At 35.5% G+C, this 25,380-nt stretch overlaps 3 protein-coding genes across 4 annotated transcripts; 2 read left to right on the forward strand and 1 right to left on the reverse strand.

The window, feature by feature from the left end:
- Positions 1-5,614: 5,614 nt before the first annotated feature.
- Positions 5,615-9,677, forward strand: TPR2 (Tetratricopeptide repeat (TPR)-like superfamily protein). 2 transcript variants are annotated; one of them, XR_015781435.1, is made up of 8 exons: positions 5,615-5,837; positions 5,922-6,134; positions 6,228-6,419; positions 6,519-6,719; positions 6,802-6,879; positions 7,042-7,093; positions 7,510-7,639; positions 9,125-9,211. XR_015781435.1 is itself a non-coding variant. In XM_047296289.2 (8 exons), the coding sequence occupies exons 1-8, from the start codon at positions 5,733-5,735 to the stop codon at positions 9,365-9,367; spliced, it is 1,083 nt and encodes a 360-aa protein (XP_047152245.2). In that variant the 5' UTR covers positions 5,617-5,732; the 3' UTR covers positions 9,368-9,677. The 2 variants fall into 2 exon arrangements, 1 of the variants encoding a protein (XP_047152245.2); XM_047296289.2 differs by lacking the exon at positions 7,042-7,093 and adding an exon at positions 9,291-9,677 and having other exon boundaries at positions 5,617-5,837.
- A 766-nt stretch (positions 9,678-10,443) lies between these two features.
- On the reverse strand, positions 10,444-15,952 carry LOC124823947 (alcohol dehydrogenase class-3). Its single transcript, XM_088096753.1, has 9 exons — positions 15,794-15,952; positions 15,543-15,679; positions 15,280-15,326; positions 14,877-15,202; positions 12,227-12,309; positions 12,056-12,131; positions 11,516-11,673; positions 10,796-10,957; positions 10,444-10,684 (listed from the first exon to the last, which is right to left on the reverse strand). Exons 1-9 carry the CDS (start codon positions 15,825-15,827, stop codon positions 10,568-10,570), a joined length of 1,140 nt encoding a protein of 379 aa, XP_087952879.1. The 5' UTR covers positions 15,828-15,952; the 3' UTR covers positions 10,444-10,567.
- A 4,647-nt stretch (positions 15,953-20,599) lies between these two features.
- Positions 20,600-25,298, forward strand: LOC124823953 (Beta-ketoacyl synthase). The gene is made up of 14 exons (XM_047296290.2): positions 20,600-20,926; positions 21,017-21,246; positions 21,394-21,501; positions 21,592-21,663; positions 21,805-21,891; positions 22,443-22,594; positions 22,701-22,781; positions 22,891-22,924; positions 23,006-23,072; positions 23,154-23,230; positions 24,165-24,225; positions 24,349-24,431; positions 24,583-24,654; positions 24,795-25,298. Exons 1-14 carry the CDS (start codon positions 20,812-20,814, stop codon positions 24,963-24,965), a joined length of 1,410 nt encoding a protein of 469 aa, XP_047152246.2. The 5' UTR covers positions 20,600-20,811; the 3' UTR covers positions 24,966-25,298.
- The last annotated feature ends 82 nt before the right edge of the window (positions 25,299-25,380 follow it).

Raw genomic sequence — 25,380 nt, forward strand, 5'->3', positions numbered from 1 at the left:
GAGAGCATTCATGGATCGCTACCAGAAGACTGTCCGACGAGTGAAAGGTTTGAGGCCAAAACTTGCCTTATAGTACATCCTACCTGCTCTCAAGCCCGGACCATTCAAGGATAGCGTCTGCCGACGAGCGCTCAAGACCATGGAAGAACTGCGAGAGAGGGTAGCTGATGAGATAAGGGTGGAGGAGATGGTTAATACAGTGACAGGGCATCCCACTTTTGGCAAAGATTTCTACGATAAGGACATAATCCTGTAAGCGCTTAATAAAAAAGAAATCCAAGTTGATGAACGGAGAGTTCCAAACGGAGCCAATGTCAACTTGGTTGGGTGGTGAACAACGAGTTCTTCCCGAAGAACCACTGCCGCCCGGATTGTGCGAAAGTCCAAGTTGATGAACGGAGAGTTCGAAACTGAACCACTATCAACTTGATCGGCGGTGAACAACGAGTTCTTTCTGAAGAACCACTGTCGCCCAAACCAAACAAAATCCCGAGTTGATGACTTTCTATCGATAAAAGTTATTGATAAAGATAACAAGATAATAAAATCAAACGAGCGGTAGGAAAATAATAATAACAAGCTAATCGGAAAGAAATTATATTAACGCAAAGAGGGTATATAAAAAGTCAATAGTGGACCGGTAAAGACAACACCTAGCAAACATTATGATGTTGGTCGCCCGGCCACATGTATGGTTACATCAAGAAATTGTTTCTAACCAAAAACCAACCCCTAACAAAACTAAAAACCCTATCTGGCACCACGGCCGTCAACATTGTCGGCAGCATTAACCCTTTCGGCATCCCCGATATCTTTGTCTTCAACCCCAACCCCTTGCTCTACAGCATCAGCATTCTCCAACTCCGGTTGATGCTCCTCGGCGGCTGGCGACTCGAGTGGGACCAAGACCCCATCGAACACGTCCTTTTCCATGTCGAAACCCAGGGCGAACGACTCCTTGACTCCCATTAGGACGGACGCTTGGCGGAGAGCTTTGTTGAAACTAGAGCTATCAAAACGGGTAACCCGGCCCGACCCGACTCGACCCACCACGGGTTGGTCACTTAGGGAGCCAACCCAACCCGACTCATTTATTAGCGAGCCAAAAAAAATCGAACTCGACCCGACCCACCACGGGTTGGTGGGTTAAACGGGTTGGCTCATTGACTCACTTAATTAACTTTTTTTCACTCTCTTCTTCTCAGATTCTTATAACATGTTACTTTGATCGATCAAATTGAAACAGTAATAATTGGACCAATTGATATAAAAGAAAATGAAAGAAAAGAAATATATTGTTATATATATATTCTAAGCTATCAAGCATAAAATTTTGCCAATTTAGTTTAATGATACATACACAACTGTTTGACTAAGAAACTACATATAGCCGTTAACAAAAATATATAGCACAAGATAAAATTGTCATGTTTGTACATAGGTCTAAAAACAAGATAAAACAAATGATATATTCCTGAATTATCAAATCTATAATATTATCCATCTATTAAATTTGAGTCCTGAATGGATAAATCCACAATATTATGCTCTCCTGAAACATCTTCTTCCTTATCTCCATCTATAATATTATCCAATCTATAATCTTAGGGTTTCATTTGTAGAGGGGAACTTTTGGAAAGACAACATCACGAAAGACTCTATTACTAAGTAAAGGTTGTGCATTTTGAATAATTAATTTGGTTTCAATAAAAAAATAGGATTTGAATAATTAGTTTAATTAATTTAATTTAATTAAAAAAATTAGGTGGGTTGGTGAGCCAACCCGACACACCACGGGTTCAACCCGTGTGAGCTGGGTTCTTAGTGAGCCGGGTCAAAATTGGCTCGCATAAAAAATTTTGCATTTTTTTCCAACCCAACCCGGCTCAAACCCATGGTGAGCCGGGTTGGCTCACGGGTTTCAACCTATTTTGACGACACTAGTTGAAACCTTCCTCATGCTCAAACACGATACCCGCGTTCAACTCAAATATCTTCTCTTTGGCCTTCGCCAAGTCGTCCGCTAGTGCTCGGTTCTTCTAGAGGAATCTGTCCTCCATTTTCTTATGGCGGGCAACTACCACCTTCAACTGCCCGCACTCATCCACCAACCGGTCGTAGTTCGCCCAAGTGTTGCGAAGCCGATTCGTGCTTCGGCTAACTCCTCCTTGACTTCATCAAGTTCGGCTTGGAGCTCGTCATTCTTCTTATCGGACTCGTCTTAAGCCATCAACACCTGCTCCATGGCCGCTCGAAGATCCTCAGTAACCTTCTTCTCGACGAGCAGCTCGGCCCGGACGTCCCCAGCTCCCCTACGATCAACAAACTCCCTGAGATACCAAGCCATAGAAGCTGCCCGAGTAGACATTTCCAGCATAGCATTAGTCAACTCTGCCTCCGACATTGGCTCGATTAACACCCGGTGTGTTGAACTCATGAAATTTCGTTGGTTCACTCATGTTGAACGCATGGCTAAAAACTCCATCCGGAAGCGGGTGGGAGGAGTACCCCTATTTTCCTTTGCGCCTCTTCTTGGAGGATGATCGGGAGGAGGACCCTTCTTTCTCCTTACGCCCCTTCTTGGAGGCATATTTCTCTTCTTTGTGCACCTTCCTCTTCCTAACAAAGGCCTAAGCGAAAGTGGTGGCCGCTTCAGAAGAAGGGTCTACGAATACGGCCAAAAGGCTATGTGGGGGCTCACTTCCCGCAGCAGCAGTAACGCCTTCAGGGACATTAACGGTTGGAGCGGCCTTGGAGCCGGCCGGAGGAACTGCCGGTATCCGACTGGTAGAAGATGCACGTTTGATAATAGGAGGACGGAGAGTGGTCGAGGGGACCCGTTCCTGGACGCTCGAAGAGCTAGCACCAGCTTCTTTCCTCGAAGCCATGAAGTTGGATTTGCGGGGAAGAGGAGCAGACATGATATCTGACAAAAACATGAAAATTAAGCTAAGTTAACATCGACCTATTGAAAAAGACAAACTGAACATAAAATACCATACCGAACGTCTTTCGTTCACAATCCACATGACTAAGGCATTGAACTAAGTTGCGGGCAGAGAGGCAGTGAGGGAGAGCGTTGATGGTTCGAACGACTTTCAAATCGACCGGGTTCATCGTACCAACTGAGTAGGCTTTTATTTTCTTGGTGTTCCTTATCCAATAAAAAGGGAACAAAGGATTTCCCGCCGCATCATGAAACTCATGACGACCGGCCTCGTCAATGATGACTTTGAAAAATTGATTCTTAAAATTCCCTTACGAATTAGAATAAGGACGGAAGAGGGTCTTATCTTTGATGGACGTCAAAGAAACCCAACCACCCTTCTGGAGTGGGCGGACGTCGAAGTAATGAAAGAAAATCGGGATCGTTGGGGTTATTCCAATCGCCGAACACATCGCCAAAAATGCCTGGACGGCTGCCCAAGCATTCGATGTAGCTGTACAGGGGCCACGTTCAACTCTTGGAGAACGACCATTTGAAACTTAGTAAAAGGCACCCGAATACAGAGTTGATCGAAAAAATTGACGTACATAAAGAAGAAATCATCCGGACTCGACCCCTTCCCGTGATAAACCTACTCGTTCCTCAGGCTGACTCATGCCCATATCAATCGGGAATCCTCCACGTCTTTGACAATGTAGAGCCGACCGATTCTCCACGTTAACGCCTTTTTAGTACCATACTCTGATGCGAACAAACTGGCATCGTGTGGTGCCCAGTCGTACCCCGGAATAACGGTCCTGTCACCGTCCGGTTCCAATGGCGCATCATCTACAGGAATACCACCCTTGAGAAGATGGATGGGTATCCCGAAGATAATCCTTTTATCCACACTCATGGGGGAGTTAGGCTCCAGCGACTAATCGTCATTATTTACAACAGAGCGTAATCCCGGTGACCGGTCGGACGCTTCCAAAAAAGAGGACGACACCGAGCTCGGAGAAGAACTACGCTCGCCTTCACCGCTCGTCAACCCCCCGCCATTTCTGCCTGACGACTCCAAAGAAGACTCAACATGGACGACTGCCATTTATTACCTGAGGGAAAAAAGAATGCTCTAAGGACAAAAGAAGAGGAAAGAGTGAAAATGACATCGTTTTCACGCTTCTATTTATAGGAAAATTTTTGTAACCGTCGATGCATCTTCACCGTCAAAAATTGTCACGATTAACGGTCCAGATGCGGGGACACTTCAACTTCTGCCTCTATGCGTACGATACTTGTATTCCCGCCTAAACTCATTTTCAAAAATTGGTGAGCAAAAGCCCAACAGAGTTGGGCCAGTAGCCAAGTTGCACGCCCTCGAGGACGGACGGTCGACAACAGGAGCCCCCACACCCATAACCAAGATATTAGTCGGCCTTAAACCCAAGGTTCACTATGTGCATTAGAGCTTGGGGGGCTTGTGTACCATACGGACCGGACGGTCCAAAGAGGACAATGTCGAATCAACCTAACCGGACAGAGACTAAGACCGGCCGGTAGGTTCTCTGGGCATTAAGATGATGATTAAGGTAAATATCGATTAGAACCATTGGGTCGTGATTAACTTTTCACTAATCCTAAGCCCATAACGAAAATTATAAATACATGTCAAATGTAAGTGGTAGATAGATTGCATTTACTGCATATTTATTACTGTTCTATTGAATTGTCAAACGGTTCGTATACTGATTTTAACATCCGAGAATTTTTGACAGGATCTTTCCCGGACGAAAGAGTAAGACAATAAAGCTTAGAATGAAACCGGACGACAAAAAAACAAATTATGAAAGAATGTAGTAACTCAGCCCATAACCAAAACAATAACCTTCGTGAGCATCCAGACCTAAAACCAAACGAATGGAAATTTTGAAGAATGAAAACTGACTTGTGAAGAAGCTATGCAATGTTCATAGCTTATTGAAGGTTTAAAATTCTTCACTTTGTTACAGCTTGTTTCAATTTTTTTTAGATGAACCGAAATCGTATTATTTTATATTATTTTAAATAAATAAATTTAATCGAAATCGTATTTACACTTGGTCTAACATTTGTCTTTCTAATTTAGCATAATGCAGTGGTTGTTCAGTATAATACTTGATTTGAACAAGGGTTGAGATGTAATTGTAGATTAATTATCATAACTTTTGTAGATTAATGATAAAATACCATTTAGTTATTACTTTATTTATTTGATACAAAAATCTTAATATATTGTATGACCGATTGATCTTTGATATATGACTGTTAACGTTTTCAATCTTATTTATTTTTTTAGGTCGAATGGGTGCACTGAAAAATAAACAACATATCGGTTAAATATATATTAGTTGATCACATCATAAATTAAATATTTTTACAAGTAAAATATATTTATATCTTTATTATGAATTTAATATTTTACTTTATAAATAGATCATCAAATATTTTTTACAAGTATTCATTCAATGTCAGAGAACTTAGAAAAAAAAAATATAAAGGATTGTTTTAATTGTTACCCCAAATCCAAAATGTAATAATAATAGCCTATGTTTAAAATGTAATTAAGCCGAAAAGAAGAATAACAACTTTTTTAATACATACAAGTTGCCCTTGATAAATCTGAACCACAGAATATTCTAATGACATATCTAACGGAGCAGGAAAACTCGTCCACACCGTAGAATTCGTCTCCAACAGAGAAACTGCAGAAAGAGTTGAACTTTAAACTTTAAGCTTTGAGAGGCAGTAGCCGAAGAAATTGAAGATGGCGCTGTGGATGGAAAAGGGTTCGGAGCCCTTAACAGAAAGCGAGAAGGCTGACCTTGAAGCCATTGCTGCACTCAAAGAGTCTGCTGCCTTTGAATTCAAGGTATATATTAATGTTTTGGGAATGCTAAATAAACATTATTTTTCTCTTGTTGGCTTTTGATTCCAGTTCAACCTTCAAATTCAGGAAAAGGGTAACCAATATGTGAAGATGGGTAAGAAGCATTATTCTGATGCCATTGATTGCTACACAAGGGCAATTGATCAGAAGGCCTTGGGTGACTCTGAGACCTCTATTCTTTTTTCAAATAGAGCCCATGTTAATTTGCTGCTAGGAAATCTTAGACGTGCTCTCGTAGATTCTCAAGAGGCCCTCAAGTTGTGCCCTTCAAATATTAAGGTATTTCTGTTGAAGGTTTGTGGTTGTTTGATTGTTTCTTTATGATTATAATTGCCTGGTTTGTTGTCTGAAAGTGTTACCAACTGTGACTAGGCAATTTATAGAGCTGCCAAAGCTTCCCTTTCACTAAATATGTTGGCTGAAGCAAGAGAATATTGTCTGAAGGGTCTTCAGTTGGACCCCAATAATGAGGATTTGAAGAAGCTTGACAGACAGATTGGTCTGAAGATATCAGAGAAGGAAAAACATGAGGCTCAAGTCTTGAAGGCTGTTGCAGAGGCAAAAGTATCGAATTTGAATTTTGAATTGTTTTCTTGTGTGTTTGATATCTGTTTTGGATGTATGAATGCCAATGCCCTTGTTTACTAAACAAAAAACATGCAGGACCTTGTGTCTGCTATAGAATATAGAGGCTTGAAGATCGGAAAGGCAATGTATCGAGAACTTACTGGATTAAAGAAACCTGTGTTGGATAAAAGTAATATCCTTCATTGGCCTGTTGTACTTCTGTATGCAGAGGTTATGTCTAGTGACTTCATTGAGGATTTCTGCGAGACTGACATGTTTTCGGTTCACCTTGATATGATATCCTTTTCTGAGAATTGGGTGATAGGAAAGCAATTTTTTATGAATATGAATGTGTTACATGCACCCTTAGCTATCAAACATATTTGCAGAAGATCAGCCTTTGTCATGGGATGTTGAAAACAACTACAAACGTGAATTTATTGAATTATACTATGAGGTAAGCTCTTGAAATTCTTTTGCCGTTTGACTGTGTTTGTTTTTCTGAATGTAAATTGTAATTTTGAATTTCACATGGGGCAAGATCATATCAGTATGTAGTATATATCAACTGTAAACAGTTCATCTGTATTTTGTCTTACTTAAGGATGGGATACTGCAGGGGATGCTTTATGGAATCAGCACTTGGGGACTTTGGGCATGCAAAATTTGTGGTTATTTACATAAATACTCAAGCTTGTGTTCTGGATCTTAAAATAAAAAAAATAAAAAAAATGTCGCTTCAGTTTGCACATATAGATCTCAAAATGTGTCAAATGGTCCCAATGGTGATCAAATCTGAATGGGAAATTGTAAATGAAAGTAAAAGTTGGCTTTGGATACAACTTAAGTACATAATTGTTGTTGTCATAAGCCCAATCTTCAATTCATTTTGACTCTTTGTTGAGTAGTTATCATCACATTCCACGTTTTCTTTTATAAACATTTTTTTTCTGTTACTAACTTGGACTACTAAGATTATATTTGCAACATCAATTTTTGGGAGCATAGTTCTAATTTGATGTATTATGTATCGGATGTTTGACAATTTCAAAGCATTTTTTCTCACCTTTGGTTTCTGATTTATAAGGCTGGTTCTGGACATTGTCTATCGAAGGAAAAACTTCTTTGTTGTCTATTAGAAGGAACTGCAGCTGCTCACAGTGATAGTCTTGGTGATGAAGAGAAAGATGCTGTTGAGGATTATAAGCAACAAACGGGTATGTTACTTCTGAACTACTTTTCCTCCTTTGCTGTTGATGTTTGAGTCTTACTAGTTTCTCCTTCTTTAGTGATTTATAATGTATGAAGTATTGCAATCTAAATACGAGGAAAGCATGTATTGCTCTAATTTTCGGTGAACCATTTTTGTGATGTATGATAAAACTTTTCGAACTTGTCTAATCTTTATAATTATGCTTCAGAAGGTGTTTGGTTTGGATAAGAAATAAGTATTTCGGAAATGTTTGAGTTCAAACTGACATTGTAATATTTGATACATGGCTTGTCTTAAATTTGATTTTGAACTGTTCAATATCTTTGGTAAATTTTGGTTAATCCTTTTTTAAAATTCAAATAAATTAAAAAGCAACAACGAAGAAATTTTCAGTTAAAATAAACATAGTTAGTTTAATACCAATGTTATAATGGATATTTAACTGGTCGCTGCAAAATTGATCAAATAAGAACTTATTTAAAAGCTCAAGTGATTACAATACATAACACTTAAAGAAAACAGCCGCATCACACTTAGCAAGGCAAAACGTCTGCATAATGTACGTTAAAAACTTCTTTTGTTTTGCCAAATTTATGTCTTCTATTTGACTTCTCTTAGAGTAAGGATTGAATACCCAGAGAAAAGTGAGGACTTCTAACTATTGATTGAAAAGTCAACTGTTAAAATTATGATTAATTATATGCACATGAATGGTGAATCCTCCTTCCTTGGCTAAATTCTTAGGTCTTATGTTCTTGGATTGATCAAATAATTAATCCTTGGCTAAATTAGGACTTCTATTTGACTTCTCTTAGAGTAAGGATTGAATACCCAGAGAAAAGTGAGGACTTCTAACTATTGATTGAAAAGTCAACTGTTAAAATTATGATTAATTATATGCACATGAATGGTGAATCCTCCTCCCTTGTCTAAATTCTTAGGTCTTATGTTCTTGGATTGATCAAATAATTCTTGAATGATATTGTCATGAAACAACCGTACCCAAAGTGTGAAGACGACTGAATGCTTTTTATATTACTTTGCTGATACCCCACATAAGAGCCCTTTAGGACTGAAGCGGGGATAATTCACAGACCCATCTACTGTGTACTAAAACTCAACCTTTTGTTAGAGGAATGAGGACAACAAAAATCATCTCAGTGATTGGTCATGAAGGCTTTAGATGTAAACTATTCCAAAAGCTTAAGCTGTCAGATGAATCCAATGGTTTTATATGTTTTCTAAAATGGATATCTCAAACCATATCAATGTTAAGTGATTATTAATAGTAGTTTGTCTGAAAAATAAAGCAGTGCTTGTGTAAGATTAGCAGAATATATATATATATATATATATATATATATATATATATAAGCAAATTTTAACCATTTGATTACATGGATTTTGTTGTTTGATTTTTCAAAATATAACCTGCGAGATAAAACATCAGGATCAGTTGAAAACTTGATGTGATCTTTTATGTTCACAGGTTCCCCAAAATGGATCAAAGTGAATGAAAGGAGGACACTCCATGATGTTCTCAAAGAGCCTAATTTCATCATTCTTGGAATCCCAGGTAAAATATAGTGCACGAAAATGTATTGTCTCCTTTATCATTGGTTTTGTTTAGAATTTCCTCTGTGATGTATTTGCAGTCTTCTATGTTATATCGAAGAGATCCAGCTTTTACAACAAGTTCAAAGCTGGAAAGTGGGCTCCTCCAAATGTATGAAGGAAGAAACAAGCATGGTTTAAAGGTTGAATGTTTCAAACTGAAAGTCTTGAAGATTGCTTGTAGTTCTTCCAACTGTATGGACTTCCTTTTAAACTAGAGTTACCTTCCCATTATTGAAATTGTTTGGTTAGTGAAAGATGTTAGGCAGGTCTAGTGGCCAATGATAGTACTAAAATACGAGGAATCTCCCTTGAATGAGTCCAAATCTTCTCCCTTATTACGTAGTCAACAAAGTACAATGTTATGTAGCATGTATTTTTTTGGCACAAATGTATAATTTGATAAGTTTTGTTATAGACTTTTATAAGTTCTTGGTGCATAATAGTTTTCATTATGCAGAATGTCCTGGTTATATTTTCACTTAAGCACACCACTGTTGGCTATACGTGGTTTGTTTATTTTTGTTTTCCACTCGATTGCCTTTCGTCATCTTCCTTATAATCCTTTGTACAATCAATAAATATAAAACTAGATAAAAACAGTGCAATAGGGACTAATTTAGCAGCAAAGAGATGATGGATTATATATAGTGTAGTTATTCAGGTCAGAATAACCTATTATTTTAAAAAATGAAAACAAAGATAAACTATTACATTTTATTCACATAATTAAAAGTTGAAAAAAAAAGTACATAAATAACGTGATCACTAAGTTTTTATTTTAACCATTATATATGTAATTAATCAAATTTGATTATGGCAAGGTTTCTGAAAAAAAATTATTCACTTTTTGTGTGAGCATGATTTGGTAAAGGAAAAAAAGAAGTGCAAGAGGACTAGACTTTCCCATTTGGTGTTTTAATTTCGAAACTTTGTAAAGATTTGGCCTTCCTAGTTAAACTTGTAAAAATTTATTTATAAACAGTTTGTACTTTATGACAGAAGGAGAATGACATGAGTCATCCAGTGTCTCTGTTTGCACTCTAGGATTATTTAAGAAGAATTGGTATGGGTGATAACTCACTCCACACTTTTTTGGCAGATATTTGCTACCGTGACAGCATACATTCGAATGTTATTCAGTATCAACATTTGGCACAGTTAAAACTAAATCCACCGCAAAAAGAATTCTGATAGCTAGCTAGTTTTCATGCCAACTGACATGAGAAGATAACATTCATATTATTATCAAGGCATGCATGCATGCACGTCTTTATGAAGTCTACATAGTCATAATTGATTTTACTTGATTTCATCATCACTCATGCATTGCAAGCACACAACGGAGACATCCTCCTTCATGCATGAGGTCAAATGCCTTATTGATCTCCGCAAGAGTCAAACTGTGGGTGACGTACTCATCAACCTTGATTTCCTGCAAAATGATTCAGTCAAGCTTATATATTTTGTCCATAAAACTAATCATGCATTTTCACTTTCATATTTACATTTAAGCTTAATGCAAACACTGGTTCAAAACCTTTACCTTATTCATGTACTTTTCTACAAGCCAAGGCACTTGTGATCGGCTCTTGAAGCCACCAAATGCTGTTCCCTTCCATACACGTCCAGTCACCAGCTGGAAAGGTCGAGTACATATTTCCTGACCTGATGCTGCAACCCCCACAATAACTGATGTCCCCCAACCCTGCAATTTTTCAACAACCTTAAACTTAGACCTTAAACTTACTAACAACTTTGTTTTATGTATTACTTTCTGCTATCAATGTTCAACTAACTTTGTTAACTTTAGATGTTTTAATACTGTCACTAATTTCAGTTTGATAATGTAAAACCTTCAGCACTAAAATGGTTTCACCATGCCCAAAATATGTCAGAAACATCTTCACTTTTTAATTTCAGTTAACTCTGAAACCAACTTTGATTGTTAGACAACTATCAGAAGAAGTTATAAGGGTTTTACAGTATCAATTTTAATTATATACATGTTTCAATACTTTTACTTTACTTAACATAAGATGTTCTGACACTATCATATATACTAAAACACACTTTAGGCAAACGGTAAGAGCTAAAAGATAAAAAAAAAAATGCTTGAACAAGGACTAAATCGTAAATTTGTAAATGATTAAAGACTAAATAATTAATTAAATCTACTTATTTTTTACATCCATGATGGTATTATGCATGAGGGATTGAGCCAAAAAATTGAGGTATAGCACTAGAAGGAATGCAGCAGAGTCACCTTATGGCAGCATTCCAAAGCAGCTCTCATCACAGTGACATTTCCAATACACTCAAAACTGTAATCAACTCCACCATCTGTGAGATCAACTATGACCTGCTGAATTAGTTTCTCGTGTTCTTTTGGATTAAGAAATTCGGTCACTCCAAAGTTCTTTGCTGCAAGTGAAGCAAGACAAGTAAATAAAAGAAGAAATGCAGCTTTTTATGTAGAAAATGAATAAAACGAAGGCTGAAAATAAACAATAGGTTAAAGTAGCACACAGAAGAAAAATCATGAAGCAACAATCGATAAATACAATTACAAACCCAAAGAACAAAGATACTCAGATCATATTTGGGGCTATAATTATCCCACTTGTAAAAATGAAACCATCTTTATCAGACAACATAAAAAAAATGTGGTTTTTGTATGATTGGATCCACAGATGATGGTTAATACACTGAATTTGACAAGTATTAGTCAAAATACATAATAGAGATACTTACAGCATTAAAGGCACACTCATGTCAAAACTATGTCAATAAGCTTAAGGTGTACCTCTTTCAAACTTATTGCTATCAATATCTATGCCAATAATCCTTGATGCACCAACAGCTTTTGCACCCTCTGCTACCTGCAAGTGCAAATTTTGAGTCACATCTCATAATGGTAGCACTGACTCCAAGAAAAAATTTGCCAAAGTTGACTACTGTTATTTTACAAACTCACAGCAAGCCCAACAGTTCCAAGGCCAAAAATAGCAACAATTGACCCCTTTTCCACCTTTGCAGTGTTCCAGACAGCTCCAAGACCTAAAATTTCATACAAAATAATAATTGTATTGGGTACAATATTAAGCAAGCAATATTGTTTTTAGAACTCATACAAAACGGACATGGATAATTTTGAGTTCAACCAAACTAGGAGAGTAATATCACGATTAGTATTTAGTGATGAAACTTGTTTGTTCATCCATAATCTCTTCGTTGGATAAAAGAGAGATATGAAAACTTAGGAAGAGAATATGAAGATGGTTCTCTGTTGAAGGGTTTTGTGAATACATAAATAACGGATAATAATTTCAGAGTACACACTTAGACAAAAATAAAATAAAAATTATAACAAATTAACATGAATACAATCACACGTAATCAAGTATATGTATATAGTTGTAGTTAGCATATATAGCTAACTACATAAAAAAGAGAGAGAGAGAGAGAGAGAGAAATAATGACAATCTGAACCCAACAAAATTTAAAAATGATCTAATAGCAGTTACAAGCAGATGCTAATACTTTAGAAGATAAACTAGACAATGTTTCTTAAAGGATATTTACTAGACACGACACACTCTATTGGAAGCATCAACTAGACGTTGCCATTAGACAATCTACCTGACGAATAAGAAATAAGAAAAAACTCAATAAATATCCTCCTTGACTTGATTCTTCTTCTACGTCAATGTTGTCAGAGATTACCACCAACAATCACCATTGAGAAATTTCAAACACGGCATGAACTTGCTTCACAAACTTGGTGAACATAGTAACAAGATTCTCCTTCATAAGATTCTTCAGCACTTCAATTCGTTCTTTAGTATGAAGAAAATGATATCTAACATCAATGCATTTGGTTTATTCACAATGACCTTGATCTTTAGTAAAAAATAAATTACACTCGGATTGTCATTAAAGAAAATAAATTTCTGGCTTAATTAGTATTTGCTCCCTATATTATAGTATTTGAATTAGTAGGAAAAGTTGGAACCATATTTGTAATTGGATAGATAAAAGGTTCAACTAAAGGCATAGACAACACTTGTTGAACAAAGTTAACATCTTGTGTAGATGAAGAGAATAAAAAAGTTTCTTAAAAATATGTGACACTTATTCATGTAATATTTTTCAGTGTTAAGAGAATAACATTGATATCATTTTTGAAGACAAGAATACGGTAAGAAGACACATTTGATGGCTTGGGCTGAAAGTTTGTCCAAACCTGGAGACACATAATGTACAAAAACAAACATAACCAAAGACTTGAAGAGTAATTGAAAAAAGAGGTTCATTTGGAAATACAATGGAATATGGAACTTGATTGTTCAAATAAAAAGAATACATTTGATTGATTAATAAGATGACAAACAATAAGGATAACATCAATCTAATGATAAATAAGTAAATTGCCCAAATCAATAAAGTACAGGAAGTTTCAACTAAATGTCTATTCTTTCTTTCTGCTGTAACATTTTCATAGAGTGTATAAGAATAAGTAGACTAATGTAAAAGAGTAGAAAAACAAGAAGAAAAATATATTTTTTTGGCATTATCGGTCCTTTAATATCACTTTGCCAAATTGGTTTTTAATTTTATTAAGGAAAGACTCAAAAATATTATGAAATTCAGATATTACTTTCATTACGTAAACCTTAGTGCAACAAGAATATTCATCAATAAAAGTGATAACATAGTCAAACCCAAAGGAAATGACTCGACTATAACCCCAATAATGAATTATAGAAAAGATAGAATTGCATCATGTTTCAATTCTTTTTGAAAAAAAAAAGAATGAACATGTTTTCCAAATTTACTTAACTCACGTTCTAAGGTTTGAATTTTTCTAAGTTCAAGAAATTTTATTTATTTTTTTAATTTTGACAAATGTAGATGACCTAAGCAATCATGCAAAAGTTTAGGAAATGATGATACTAAACAAGACATTGATGTTCTAGAACCAAGATAGGAGAGTCTTCTTATCCTTTCCCGAATCAATTGACCAATACTAAATTCTTGTAAGACAAAAGAATTTGCATCAAAGGTAATGGAACAATTCAAGGATTTGTTTAATTGACTTAGAAAAATTAGATTGAAAGGACAATTACAGACAATAAGAAGATGATTTAGGTTTAAGGATGGAGAAAGGGAGATTTGATCATTAAAAAGTAACTTTAGATTCATCGGCTAAAGTAATTACTCGAGGAATTTTAGAATAAGAAATATAAAGAAAGTAATGAAACATCACTAGAAATATGATCAAAGCACCTAAACTAATTATCCATGAATTTTTACGCTCCAAGGCTTGAGAAATGCAAGTTTTTGACAAAAATAGAATGAGTGAAGGATTGTGCTTGGCTCTCAAATTTTGACCTCGGAAAGGCAGCCTAAGAGACATACATGGCTTAAGGCCTAGGAGACATTCTCATAGGGGTTGGGTCGCGCTGAGGTGCATCAGTCCAAGGCGTCCGACGACAAAAAAATGATGACGAACGGTGGCGAATAGCGAACGGTGACAGACAGTGACGAATTATTTTTAACACATGAGCAGATAACAAGTTATAAATTGTAGTGAAGAGTATTTATTATAAAAATAATTAACATACCAGTTGGAACACCACATCCAAGAAGACAAACTTTGTCCAAAGGAGCTTTGGGATGAATCTTGGCTACACTAACATCATGAACAACAGTGTATTGACTAAATGTGGAAGTTCCCATAAAATGATAGAGGGGTTTTCCGTTAACAGAGAAGCGACTTTTGCGATCGCTCAACATCACCCCTACTCCAGTTGCAGCTCGAACTTTCCCACACAGATTCGTTTTCCCAGATTTACAAAACTTGCACTCTCCACACTCAGCCTGGTAACAAGGTATCACATGATCACCAACCTCAACTTCAGTAACACCTTCTCCAACACTTTCCACAATCCTGCACCAAAACATATTTAACAATAAATTATAATATTTTATCCTGTCCATCAAAACTTTTTCTATTATATATTATACCCTGCAGCCTCATGACCCAGTATACATGGAAAAAGACCTTCTGGATCCTGCAAAATCAATATAAAATAAATTCATGAGACAAAAAATCTCCATGCACCAATCAAACATATCATTGAATTAACCCTAGCAGTGCAAAAACTTAGGTGAATACCAAAAAGATAATTTTTTTTCTACATTGCCAATCAAGTTCATACCCAGAAGAAGAAAACACCAATCAAGCCAAAAGAAAAAAAAAATAGTGGGACAGAACAAAAATAAGGTACCTTGCCGCTCCACGTGTAAGCATCGGTGTGACACAGAGCAGTGTAGAGAATTTTGATTCGGACCTCTCCATTTTGCGGCGGAGCCACCTGAACGTCCTCAATGCTCAATGGCTTGTTTGGTTCCCAGGCCACCGCGGCTTCATCATGAAATCAAAAGTTTCAATCAATGATTCAGGTATGAATACACAAAATGTAAAGATGTTAATAACAAGAGAGGATTTGAAATATGTATTGCGATGAAAGAATGGGACCTTTGCAGGTAATGACTTGTCCTTGAGTAGCCATGGAAGAGAAGAGAAAAGAGCTGAGATTGGTTCAATGAGATATGGACACTAACGCAGTCTATGATACGAGGTATCAGATTGTTTGAAGATTATATATACCAGGTTTATATAGTCAGATACTGACAGTGGGAGTTCAGACCAAATCACATAATGTAAACAATAAAAACCCTCGTATCTTTTTAGGTTTTATTAAGCTCTAGGCAGTGTAATTTATAATTTATATTAATTTATAATTTTTAATTTTTAATTTTTAATTCATAATTCATAGTTTATAATTTTATTTCTAATTTGTTATTTATAATTTAATTGTAACCTAATAAATATACTCAAATTTATCAAGAATTAAAAACAAAAGTTTTTTATTGTTATTCTTCTGTTTTATACATATAGGTACTATAAATTAAAGAATATTAAACTTATTTCAATTACTTTTAAAAATGAGGTTTAATATATTGTTTAAAAATCTCATGACTAATTATTTTATTATACGGCCATGTTAAGTAAATGGAATAATGGAGAGAAGTAATAATATAGTTGTAAAAGTGAGTCTAGTCTCTTTAGACTCACTATGTAAGTGAAAAAATATTAGTTTGGTTTGGATTAGTCAATTAAATGGTTATATTTATTTAAATTTTAAAATTAATATATATATATATATATATATATATATATATATATATATATATATATATATATCACGATAGGGTTAGAAAATGTTAGAATTGTTCGGTAAGGCACGTTTAATACACTCTAGGTTATGTAAATAACTCTATAGTCATTCGGTTACGACAACAATTAGATAGAGTTAAAGTGTAATTAATACGTTAGCAACTATTGATGATTGGTTGACCGGTGTTAGGGACCATTAAGAGGTAAATTAATTGGTCAAAATCTTCTAAATTGTATAAATAGAGATTTAATTTCGAGGTAATGTTTATGCTTTCCTAATTGCATTACTTTAGACATCCTCCAAAGAAAAATTCTGACTTGAGCGTCAGAGTATATTATGCAGGTCGCTCCTAAAAATCGATCGGACACCAAGAGCACGGAGGAGAGCAGACAATCATCTAGGAAGAAGAGTTGAGCAGGAGTCATCCTCGTCCCATTCAGCAGAAACATTTTGGCGCCCACCGTGGAGCTTGAGCTACATCCCGTGTAATCACGAGGAACCAGATGAGCGCTTGGTCTCAGCATCATTGCTTTGGTTATAAAAAATTCATCACCTGCACATTCTTATTCTCATACTATTTATCACTAAGTGCAAGATTATAAAAAATTGTTTTTACAAAAGCCAATATAAGAACAGATAAGTCCAAAACTCTATATTTGCTTTCAAAATATGGATGAACTTTTTCTGATATATATATTTCAAGGGGAGAAAATGAATCCCTTTCTTTTTGCTTTTGAGATTTAGTTTGCTTTACTGTCCTTAGCTACAATTGCAAGGAATTATCAGAACATTTTTAATTCACAACATGCTGGAGAAGGAGAGGAAAATCCCGTCGGCATGGGTGGCATGGGATGCAGTGCATAACTCATTGTTAACCACTATAAGCTGAGGAACAACATCAAGAGCTACAACCTGAGCGACATGGGATGCAGTGCGGAACTCATTTCTATTGACCTGGCTAAGGACCTTCTCAAAGTCAACCCTAACTCCTACACCCTGGTGCTCAGCACAGAGAACATAAACCTCAATTAGTACTTCGGTGACGATTACTCCATGCTCCTCTACAACTGCATTTTCCGAATGGGCGGCACTGTCATCCTCCTTTCCATCTACTAAATAACCTTTCTGTTTGAGTGCAAAAAAAATGATAAATTAATTGATGAACTAGCCACTTACTTTCCTCATGAACAAGAGGGTATTTTTAAATTCAACAGTGAATGCTGGAAGATTTTCAATGTACTTCATACGAAATGCTTTCTTATTTGTCTCCATTCTAATGTTCATATCTGCGGGGGGGAATATTCATACATGATAAGGGATATCTTAAAATAATTTATATAGTCAATCTAAGGCTTGAGTACGGAAAGGCTTCGTGATTGGAGTCCTTCACCAGAAGCACCCTCCAAGAATGGGGTCTTCAAATGGTTATGACCTTTCAGCCTCAACGCATCCTAATGCAATTATCTCAACATGGACATGCTCCAATGTTAATTGCTCGAAAACGTGTTAGCCTTCCTATCTCATGGTTTTAGGCCATTCATGGTAGACAATTTTTCTTTTGTGCATGATATAGCCCAGACAAACCTTGGTCTCTCTCCCGCTCGGTCACAAGGCATTAAGCACTAATATCTCGGCCATGACATCCTAATATGGATTTATCATTTTTGTCTTCAAACGTTCAACTTAAGACCGAATGGTCTCGCTTGCTTGATCGTCTGACCTGTAACAAAATACAATAATATTAATTGTTTAAGTCATAAATGTGTTAGTCTGATTGTCTAACATTTTTTTGATCGTTTAAATTCGAATTATTATTCTTCAGTGCAAATGACAGGATCCTACATACAAACCACTTGGCTAACTTTGAGCAACCTACCGGCAGGGAACGTTTTTCAACTCCTGCTGAGCCCTTCACAGGTGGTCAAGAAACGTTTTTCAACTCCTGACTTACCTTCAACTAGCCGGTAGGGAACATTTTTTAACTCCTGTCGAGCCCTTCATAGGTGGTCAGAGAACGTTTTTCAACTTCGGACTTACCTTCAACTAGCCGACATGGAACATTTTTCAACTCTTGTCGAGCCCTTCATAGGAGGTTAGGGAACGTTTTTCAACTCCTGACTTAACTTCAACTAGCTGACAGGGAATGTTTTTCAACTCCTGTCCACCCATTCAAAAAGTGGTCAATGAACTTTTTCAATTCCTGCCTTACTTGCAACGAGTGGTCAAAGAAGTTCAAAATCTTGGTCAAACGTACAACAACTCACAAAGACACATGTCGAAGGTAAAATTAATTCGCATCAGAAGCATACTACCTAAAATCCCTTCGTACATTATATCGTGCTCAGACTTAGGGGGTTTATGTACTGTAGGACTACTTATGCTAATTAAACTACTAAACTAAACTAAGGAACTCAGTTAATTATGTCACTTAAGAACTAAAACAACACTAGACCTATTTTAAAAACTACATCCAAGTCTATCTATTTAGGCTAAAATACTAGTTGACAAACTATGACACTAATATCTAAATTAAAACTCTATGATCCTAGGATATTCCAAAGCTAATTCTAAGACTTACACTAAAAATGTGCTAAAGTAGCCTAATTAAGCTAAACTTATAAAACTAACCTAAAATACTTCTTAAACTAAATCTAAGTTAAAAACTCACAGTTAACAACTTAAACCTACCCAAAAGAATGCAATTATTCAAGAAAAACTTCAAAGATAAAGAACTTATCACATCCCTACACATGAACTATTGCACTTGGACAAGACAATGAAACAATCTTTAAACTTTCTAAAAACATAACAAATTCTAAAAACAAACTTATATATTTAACTCATTTTCCAATCTAACTCTAAATTGCACATGAAAACAAAATTTTCTAATTCAAGCTTCAAAACTTTCAATTATAAAAACTAACTCTAGATAAAGACATTAGTACTAAATAATCAAAACCAATGACAATGATACACAGATCTATGCTTGTTTTAACTCTGCTATATAAAAGATATTTACGTTCTTATTATACATAGATCTGCGTTTATTTTAATCTTAATATATAAAGAACTTAAGATATGATAATACATAATGATATATTTGATGTCCCATATCATATCATGTATAAATATGATTTAAGGAAGTCAATCAAGAATAAAATTATGACATTAATTAACATTTTCTCCTAATAATGTAGATAAGTTAAAGTGAACAAATATAAAGAATGATCATGATTCTCCCTAGTGAAAATCAAACATCTCACTCTTATCATACAATATTACATATAATATATTTTTCATGAATTCTCCCAAATTTTTTTATAACAATGTCATCAATTTCATCAAATATATATCGAGTCTAACCATAACAAGTAAAAGGAATTAATGTAACACAAAGTATTTTATATCACTTCTTATGATAAATGATATTTAAGTATAAAATTCAGAAAACACAAAATAAATATTTTTATTTATTTTATAGAAATCGAATGGAATACAAAATATATTTTATAAAATATTAGATTAAAAGAAGCCTGTGTATAACCTACCTTATTAAATCAATCCATAATAGAAACAAATTTACTTTAGTAATTACAAAATATTCAGAAATTAAGTGAATATTTTAAAGACTCATTAATTAGATTAAAACGACTAATTTATAGTATAAACCGATCTATTTTAATAGCTTGGCCATTGTCACATCAATACATGCATTCATCTTAACATGTTCATCACACCGATAACTTCTTAAAAATTATACTATAATTTAATCGTGATCAACATTATTCAATAAAAAAAAGGTAAAAAAAAATGAAATCTAAAATTGTAGAACGTGAAGTCTTGAAGACCAAAATGGCTGTGTTTATTAATTTTAAGCAATTAAAGATTGATAAAGTGATAAAATAAAAATACCTATCCTGAACTATATAATATGGAGTAAAAGTATCATGAGATGCTTTTATATTTTATTTGACAAAGAATATAAAAGGAAAATAATTATAAAAATATAAATTTTTATATTTTTTAAGAAAAAAAAAGTAAAAAAGGTAATATAAGTAAAAAATTTAGGTGTGTAAATTTTTTTTTTCTACAATATGAGAGCACATACATTACAGAGATTGTGAATGTGAATGTCTGTTCTTAGATGATCTGAAACAGTGGGTTTAGGGTTTAATTCGATTGGATTTATTTAGATTCCTCATATCACAGCGCCATTGGAAGTGTTTGGTTTCTTCCACAGAGAGTGATTACTGCGTAGCAGTAGAAAGAAAAGGATTGTCGAAATTCTAGTTTCAGATTCTTGCTATATATATTTATGGCAACTATGCGTGGAACTGCGAGAAATTTTTTGATTTCCTTTTACCGAACCATTTCCTCTGCAACTTTTCCACCTCCTCCCGTTGTTTCTTCCCGAAGAGTAGTTGTTACTGGTAACTAACTAGCTAACTGTTCCTTCATTTCATATCATGTTTGTTTTTCGGTGCTGAGTTCAGATTCCATTTCAATTGACGATGTTTTAGGCTTAGGTATGGTGACTCCTCTTGGCTGTGGAGTGGGCACAACGTGGAATCGCCTAATTGATGGGGAGTGTGGGGTAAGGGCATTGTCTTTGGAAGACCTCAAGATGAGTTCTTTTGATAAGGAAACTCAGTTGAGTGCCTTCGATCACTTGACATCGAAAGTTGCTGCTCTTGTTCCTACTGGAACCAATCCAGGTGAATTCAACGATCAAATCTGGCTTAATTCTAAGGTAATCTTTTTATTATCATTGTTATCGTTATCTCCTACACTGCCTGATGAGATGACTTTTCGTAGATACAACACTTTGTACTTTTAACTGGGATGAACTTCTTTTATGCTTATTGATGTCATTGTAGTACTGTGACATTTACCTTAGGACCATCGATCAATAGCAAGGTTTATAGCATATGCACTGTGTGCTGCTGATGAAGCTCTCAAAGATTCTAATTGGTGTCCCACTGAGCAGGAAGACAAGGAAAGAACGGTATGCGTTTTTGGAATTTGGTTAATAACAAATCATTTTTTTTTTTTAATTTTGCCTTGTAAGTTGTGTTAAAACTTCAAAAACTATTAGGGAGTGTCTATTGGTGGGGGAATTGGAAGCGTTAGTGACGTCCTAGATTCTGCTCAACTGATCTGTGAGAAGGTCAGTTAATTGAAACTCACTGGTCTTGAATCTTTCCCTGTCAGTTTTTCAACAAGAGTTTTTAGTTATGGCAGCGAAATATTTAGTAATTTAAATAAAGTATACTGCATTTGATATTTACTTCTTCTACCCTGAATACAGCGTCTTCGTCGCCTTAGTCCATTTTTTATCCCACGGATATTGATCAATATGGCATCGGGTCATGTGAGCATGAAATATGGGTTCCAGGTGAAGAGACTACTTTCTGCTGAGTTATATTCTATACTACAAAGTGCAAATATTAATGAGCTCCTGGCCTCCTTCAATTGCTGGAGCGCAGGACACGCAACCACATTTTCATCTGCTAGCTTATAAATACGTGTGTTGTGAATTTTAAGATGAAAGTTATTTCTATATTATAGAATTGTTTTCCCTTCTATAGAATGGATGTAGGAAATATATCTTCTTGCTTCCATGTTTCTTCATGTTATAATAATTTCTAAGATCATTATCCAATGAAAAGTAACAGCTTCTGAGACAAAAAATTCCTTCATGTTAATTTGGATGAGTAATTGTCTGTTCATCAGCTTTGAGAGTTTAAATTCTCAAAGAAAAATGTTATATCTCCCTGTAGAACAATTATTAGTTTATAACATATGTCAACAATATTATCAGTAAAAGGAGTAGTAAAGCTAATGTTTCGGAGCTATTAGGATGTTGTTATGCTATGACTTTTTCTATCCTTAATAATCCTGAGCAATGGAAGAAGTTATTTCGTATTCCGGAATTCTTGAATGTAGGGACCAAATCATGCTGCAGTTACTGCATGTGCCACTGGTTCACATTCTATTGGTGATGCAATGAGAATGATTCAATTTGGGGATGCAGATGTTATGTTGGCTGGAGGCACAGAGTCCAGCATTGATGCATTATCAATTGCAGGATTCTGCAGGTAAATTATGATCAATGCCCTGTGTCCTCTGTTATTATTGACAACTTTAGTAATCAGTTGTCCTTTTTTCCCTCTGCATTTTAAATCTGATTATGGAGACTTGCAGGTCTCGGGCTCTGTCAACAAAATATAATTCAAGCCCTCTGGAAGCATCACGGCCATTTGATTGTGGTCGAGATGGGTTTGTGTAAGTATATTTGCTTTGAACATTTGTTTCTGATTGTAATCATGTTTGTTGTGATTGATTCATTTGGTTTGTTTGCCTTGCTGCTTATATCAAAGTTACTTTTACTCAGGATAGGTGAAGGTTCTGGAGTCTTGGTCTTGGAGGTTGGTTAAGAACTTTATTGTGTTTCATATTTTATTTATAATATTTGACCTTTCTTAATTATTTGTTCTCCTATCTTTAAGGAATTTGAGCATGCAAAAAATCGAGGAGCCAATGTCTATGCAGAGATTCGTGGCTATGGGATGTCAGGTAGTTTGTTGCAGGATATGGGATTTTCTTCTAGCCTTAATTTTAAATTTGGTTGACTTCTTTCATGTGGAATTTAACTAGGTGATGCATTTCATATCACTCAACCTCCTAGTGATGGAAGAGGTGCCATTATGGCTATGACTCATGCTTTAAGACAGGTATCGTTTATCTTCCTGTATTGTTTGCATTTGTTATGCATCATTAGAGGTTCTGTCGGCTGAGCTGCCAACTTTTGATCTACACCTGTCCTGATGGTGTGAGCTGTTATTCTGTGTACCTTTCCCCTTGTTTTTTACATTGTATTGGCATATAAATGAGAAGGTATACTCGCTGTTTCATTTCATTGACACTGAGTAGGGATGACAGTCAAATTGGTAGCCATCAAAATTACCCACGATGGTTGTCGGTGATATTCAAGTACTAGGAGCTACCCATGAAATATAAGTTTAAGGACGATTATCGTAGAACACTTACCCAAGCCCAAACCTGCTGATAGGTTTCTTGGCAGCAAGAAACCCAAGATACCCTTGGTTAAGCACACAACACACACACACACTCACAAAAACAGTAAACTGTATTGATTTCTGAAGAACAAGGACAAGTTCGATAGCCACCAAGGAAGCAATTCTTCCTTCACACAGGATGTAATATTCCTGTCAAACAACTAACAACAGAAACCTTGAGACACTCTCCCCCCCTTTTATAGCTAACACCTTAACCCAAACACACCTACCCTAACAACCTAACTAACTTTCCCTCCTCCTAACCCTCATGTCTTGTTTATAATTCCCTTCTTCCTTTCGTATACCCTTAGGGTCCTATCACCTGCCCTACCCAAAATTATGTAAGTGAAGATTCTGTTATGTTAGTGTCCACACTAAATAGCCAAACCATTATTATAATCAGCATATGCTAGATACTTCGGTGCTTTTAGCATTTATTATTTGAGAGATCTGCACGCCTCTTTAGCAAAACTTTAGTCTTAATGATTAAGAATTAAATTCTTCTGCCATGTTGTATTTTCGTTTGCTTTGTGCATTGGCTTAGACGTGTCCGGATATACTAATTTTAAACGATTTTCATGATACGCAGTCAGGTCTCCATCCTTCTGATGTGGATTACATAAATGCACATGCTACATCTACACCTTTGGGCAAGTGAAGTGAACCTATGCCGATTCCAGCAATTTAAGCTTGAATATTGTTATTTTTTAATACTACCTCTCTGTGTGTCTGTGCTTTTGCCGTAAATTTTCTCACCAGAATTCTCTATATAGGCGATACCATAGAAGGTCATGCTATCAAAACCATGTTCTCTGACCGAACAAGCTCATCTGCTTTAGCCTTCTCCTCCACAAAGGTAAAGCTGCAATTTTTTACTTATCTGATTGTCTGTATAATCTAAGTGTCGGTTGCTTCTTCGATGTGAGCTCTCACCTATGGCAGATGCCATTTAGTTTTTATTTTATTTTGATGGGGATATCTATGATTAATTAACACAATTTCTTCAGGGGGCTATTGGTCATCTCCTAGGTGCAGCTGGAGCTGTTGAAGCGATTTTCGCAGTTTTAGCAATACGACATGTAAGCAATTTTTTTATGCACTTTTTTCAAGAAGTTGTGGGGAAGTATTTTTGTACGTACTGTTGCTTTTACGCATAGTCTAGAGCCAGACCCTGTATGTTTAATCTATTATAACTGTTTCTATGATGTTCTTATGACAGGGAATTGCTCCATTAACTCTTAATTTAACTAAGCCAGATCCTGTCTTCGATGATGGTTTCATGCCATTGTCTGCTTCAAAAGAAATGCCAATTAGAGTAGCCATGTCAAACTCTTTCGGTTTCGGAGGCACAAATGCGTCCCTACTTTTTGCTCATACTGGTTCGGACTGATAAGATGGTTACATCTCATTCCATTGGTATTAGTTGACAAGAGCTGCTTGTGTCATGCTGAGGAGAGTTTAATGACCTAAAAGTTCTTGGCAGCAGGCATGTAATTGGAGCTCATGTTCTGCTATGTACATTTGATGCTTCTAGTACTTTTGCAAATTAGGTTTTGAATGCTATTAGCTCGACTGTTTGGAACGCAGCGTTGTTGATTGAACATTCATAAAATGAAGGATCTGATTCCTAGTTTTGTTAAAAGCTTGAAAAAATTTGTAGTAAAATTAAGAATGTAGATTTTATCCTATGAAGGTTAAATAAATTTCACTTAAGTTTTGTCAACGAGTTCCTTAAACATTTTATTTAAGAAGATTTATGTTATTTGTACTTTAAATTCTTACATTTTATAAAATCTGCAATCTTT

This window comes from Vigna umbellata, chromosome 8 (genome assembly GCF_029865625.1).
Source record: "Vigna umbellata cultivar VRB3 chromosome 8, Vumbellata_1.0, whole genome shotgun sequence".
NCBI lineage: Eukaryota > Viridiplantae > Streptophyta > Magnoliopsida > Fabales > Fabaceae > Vigna > Vigna umbellata.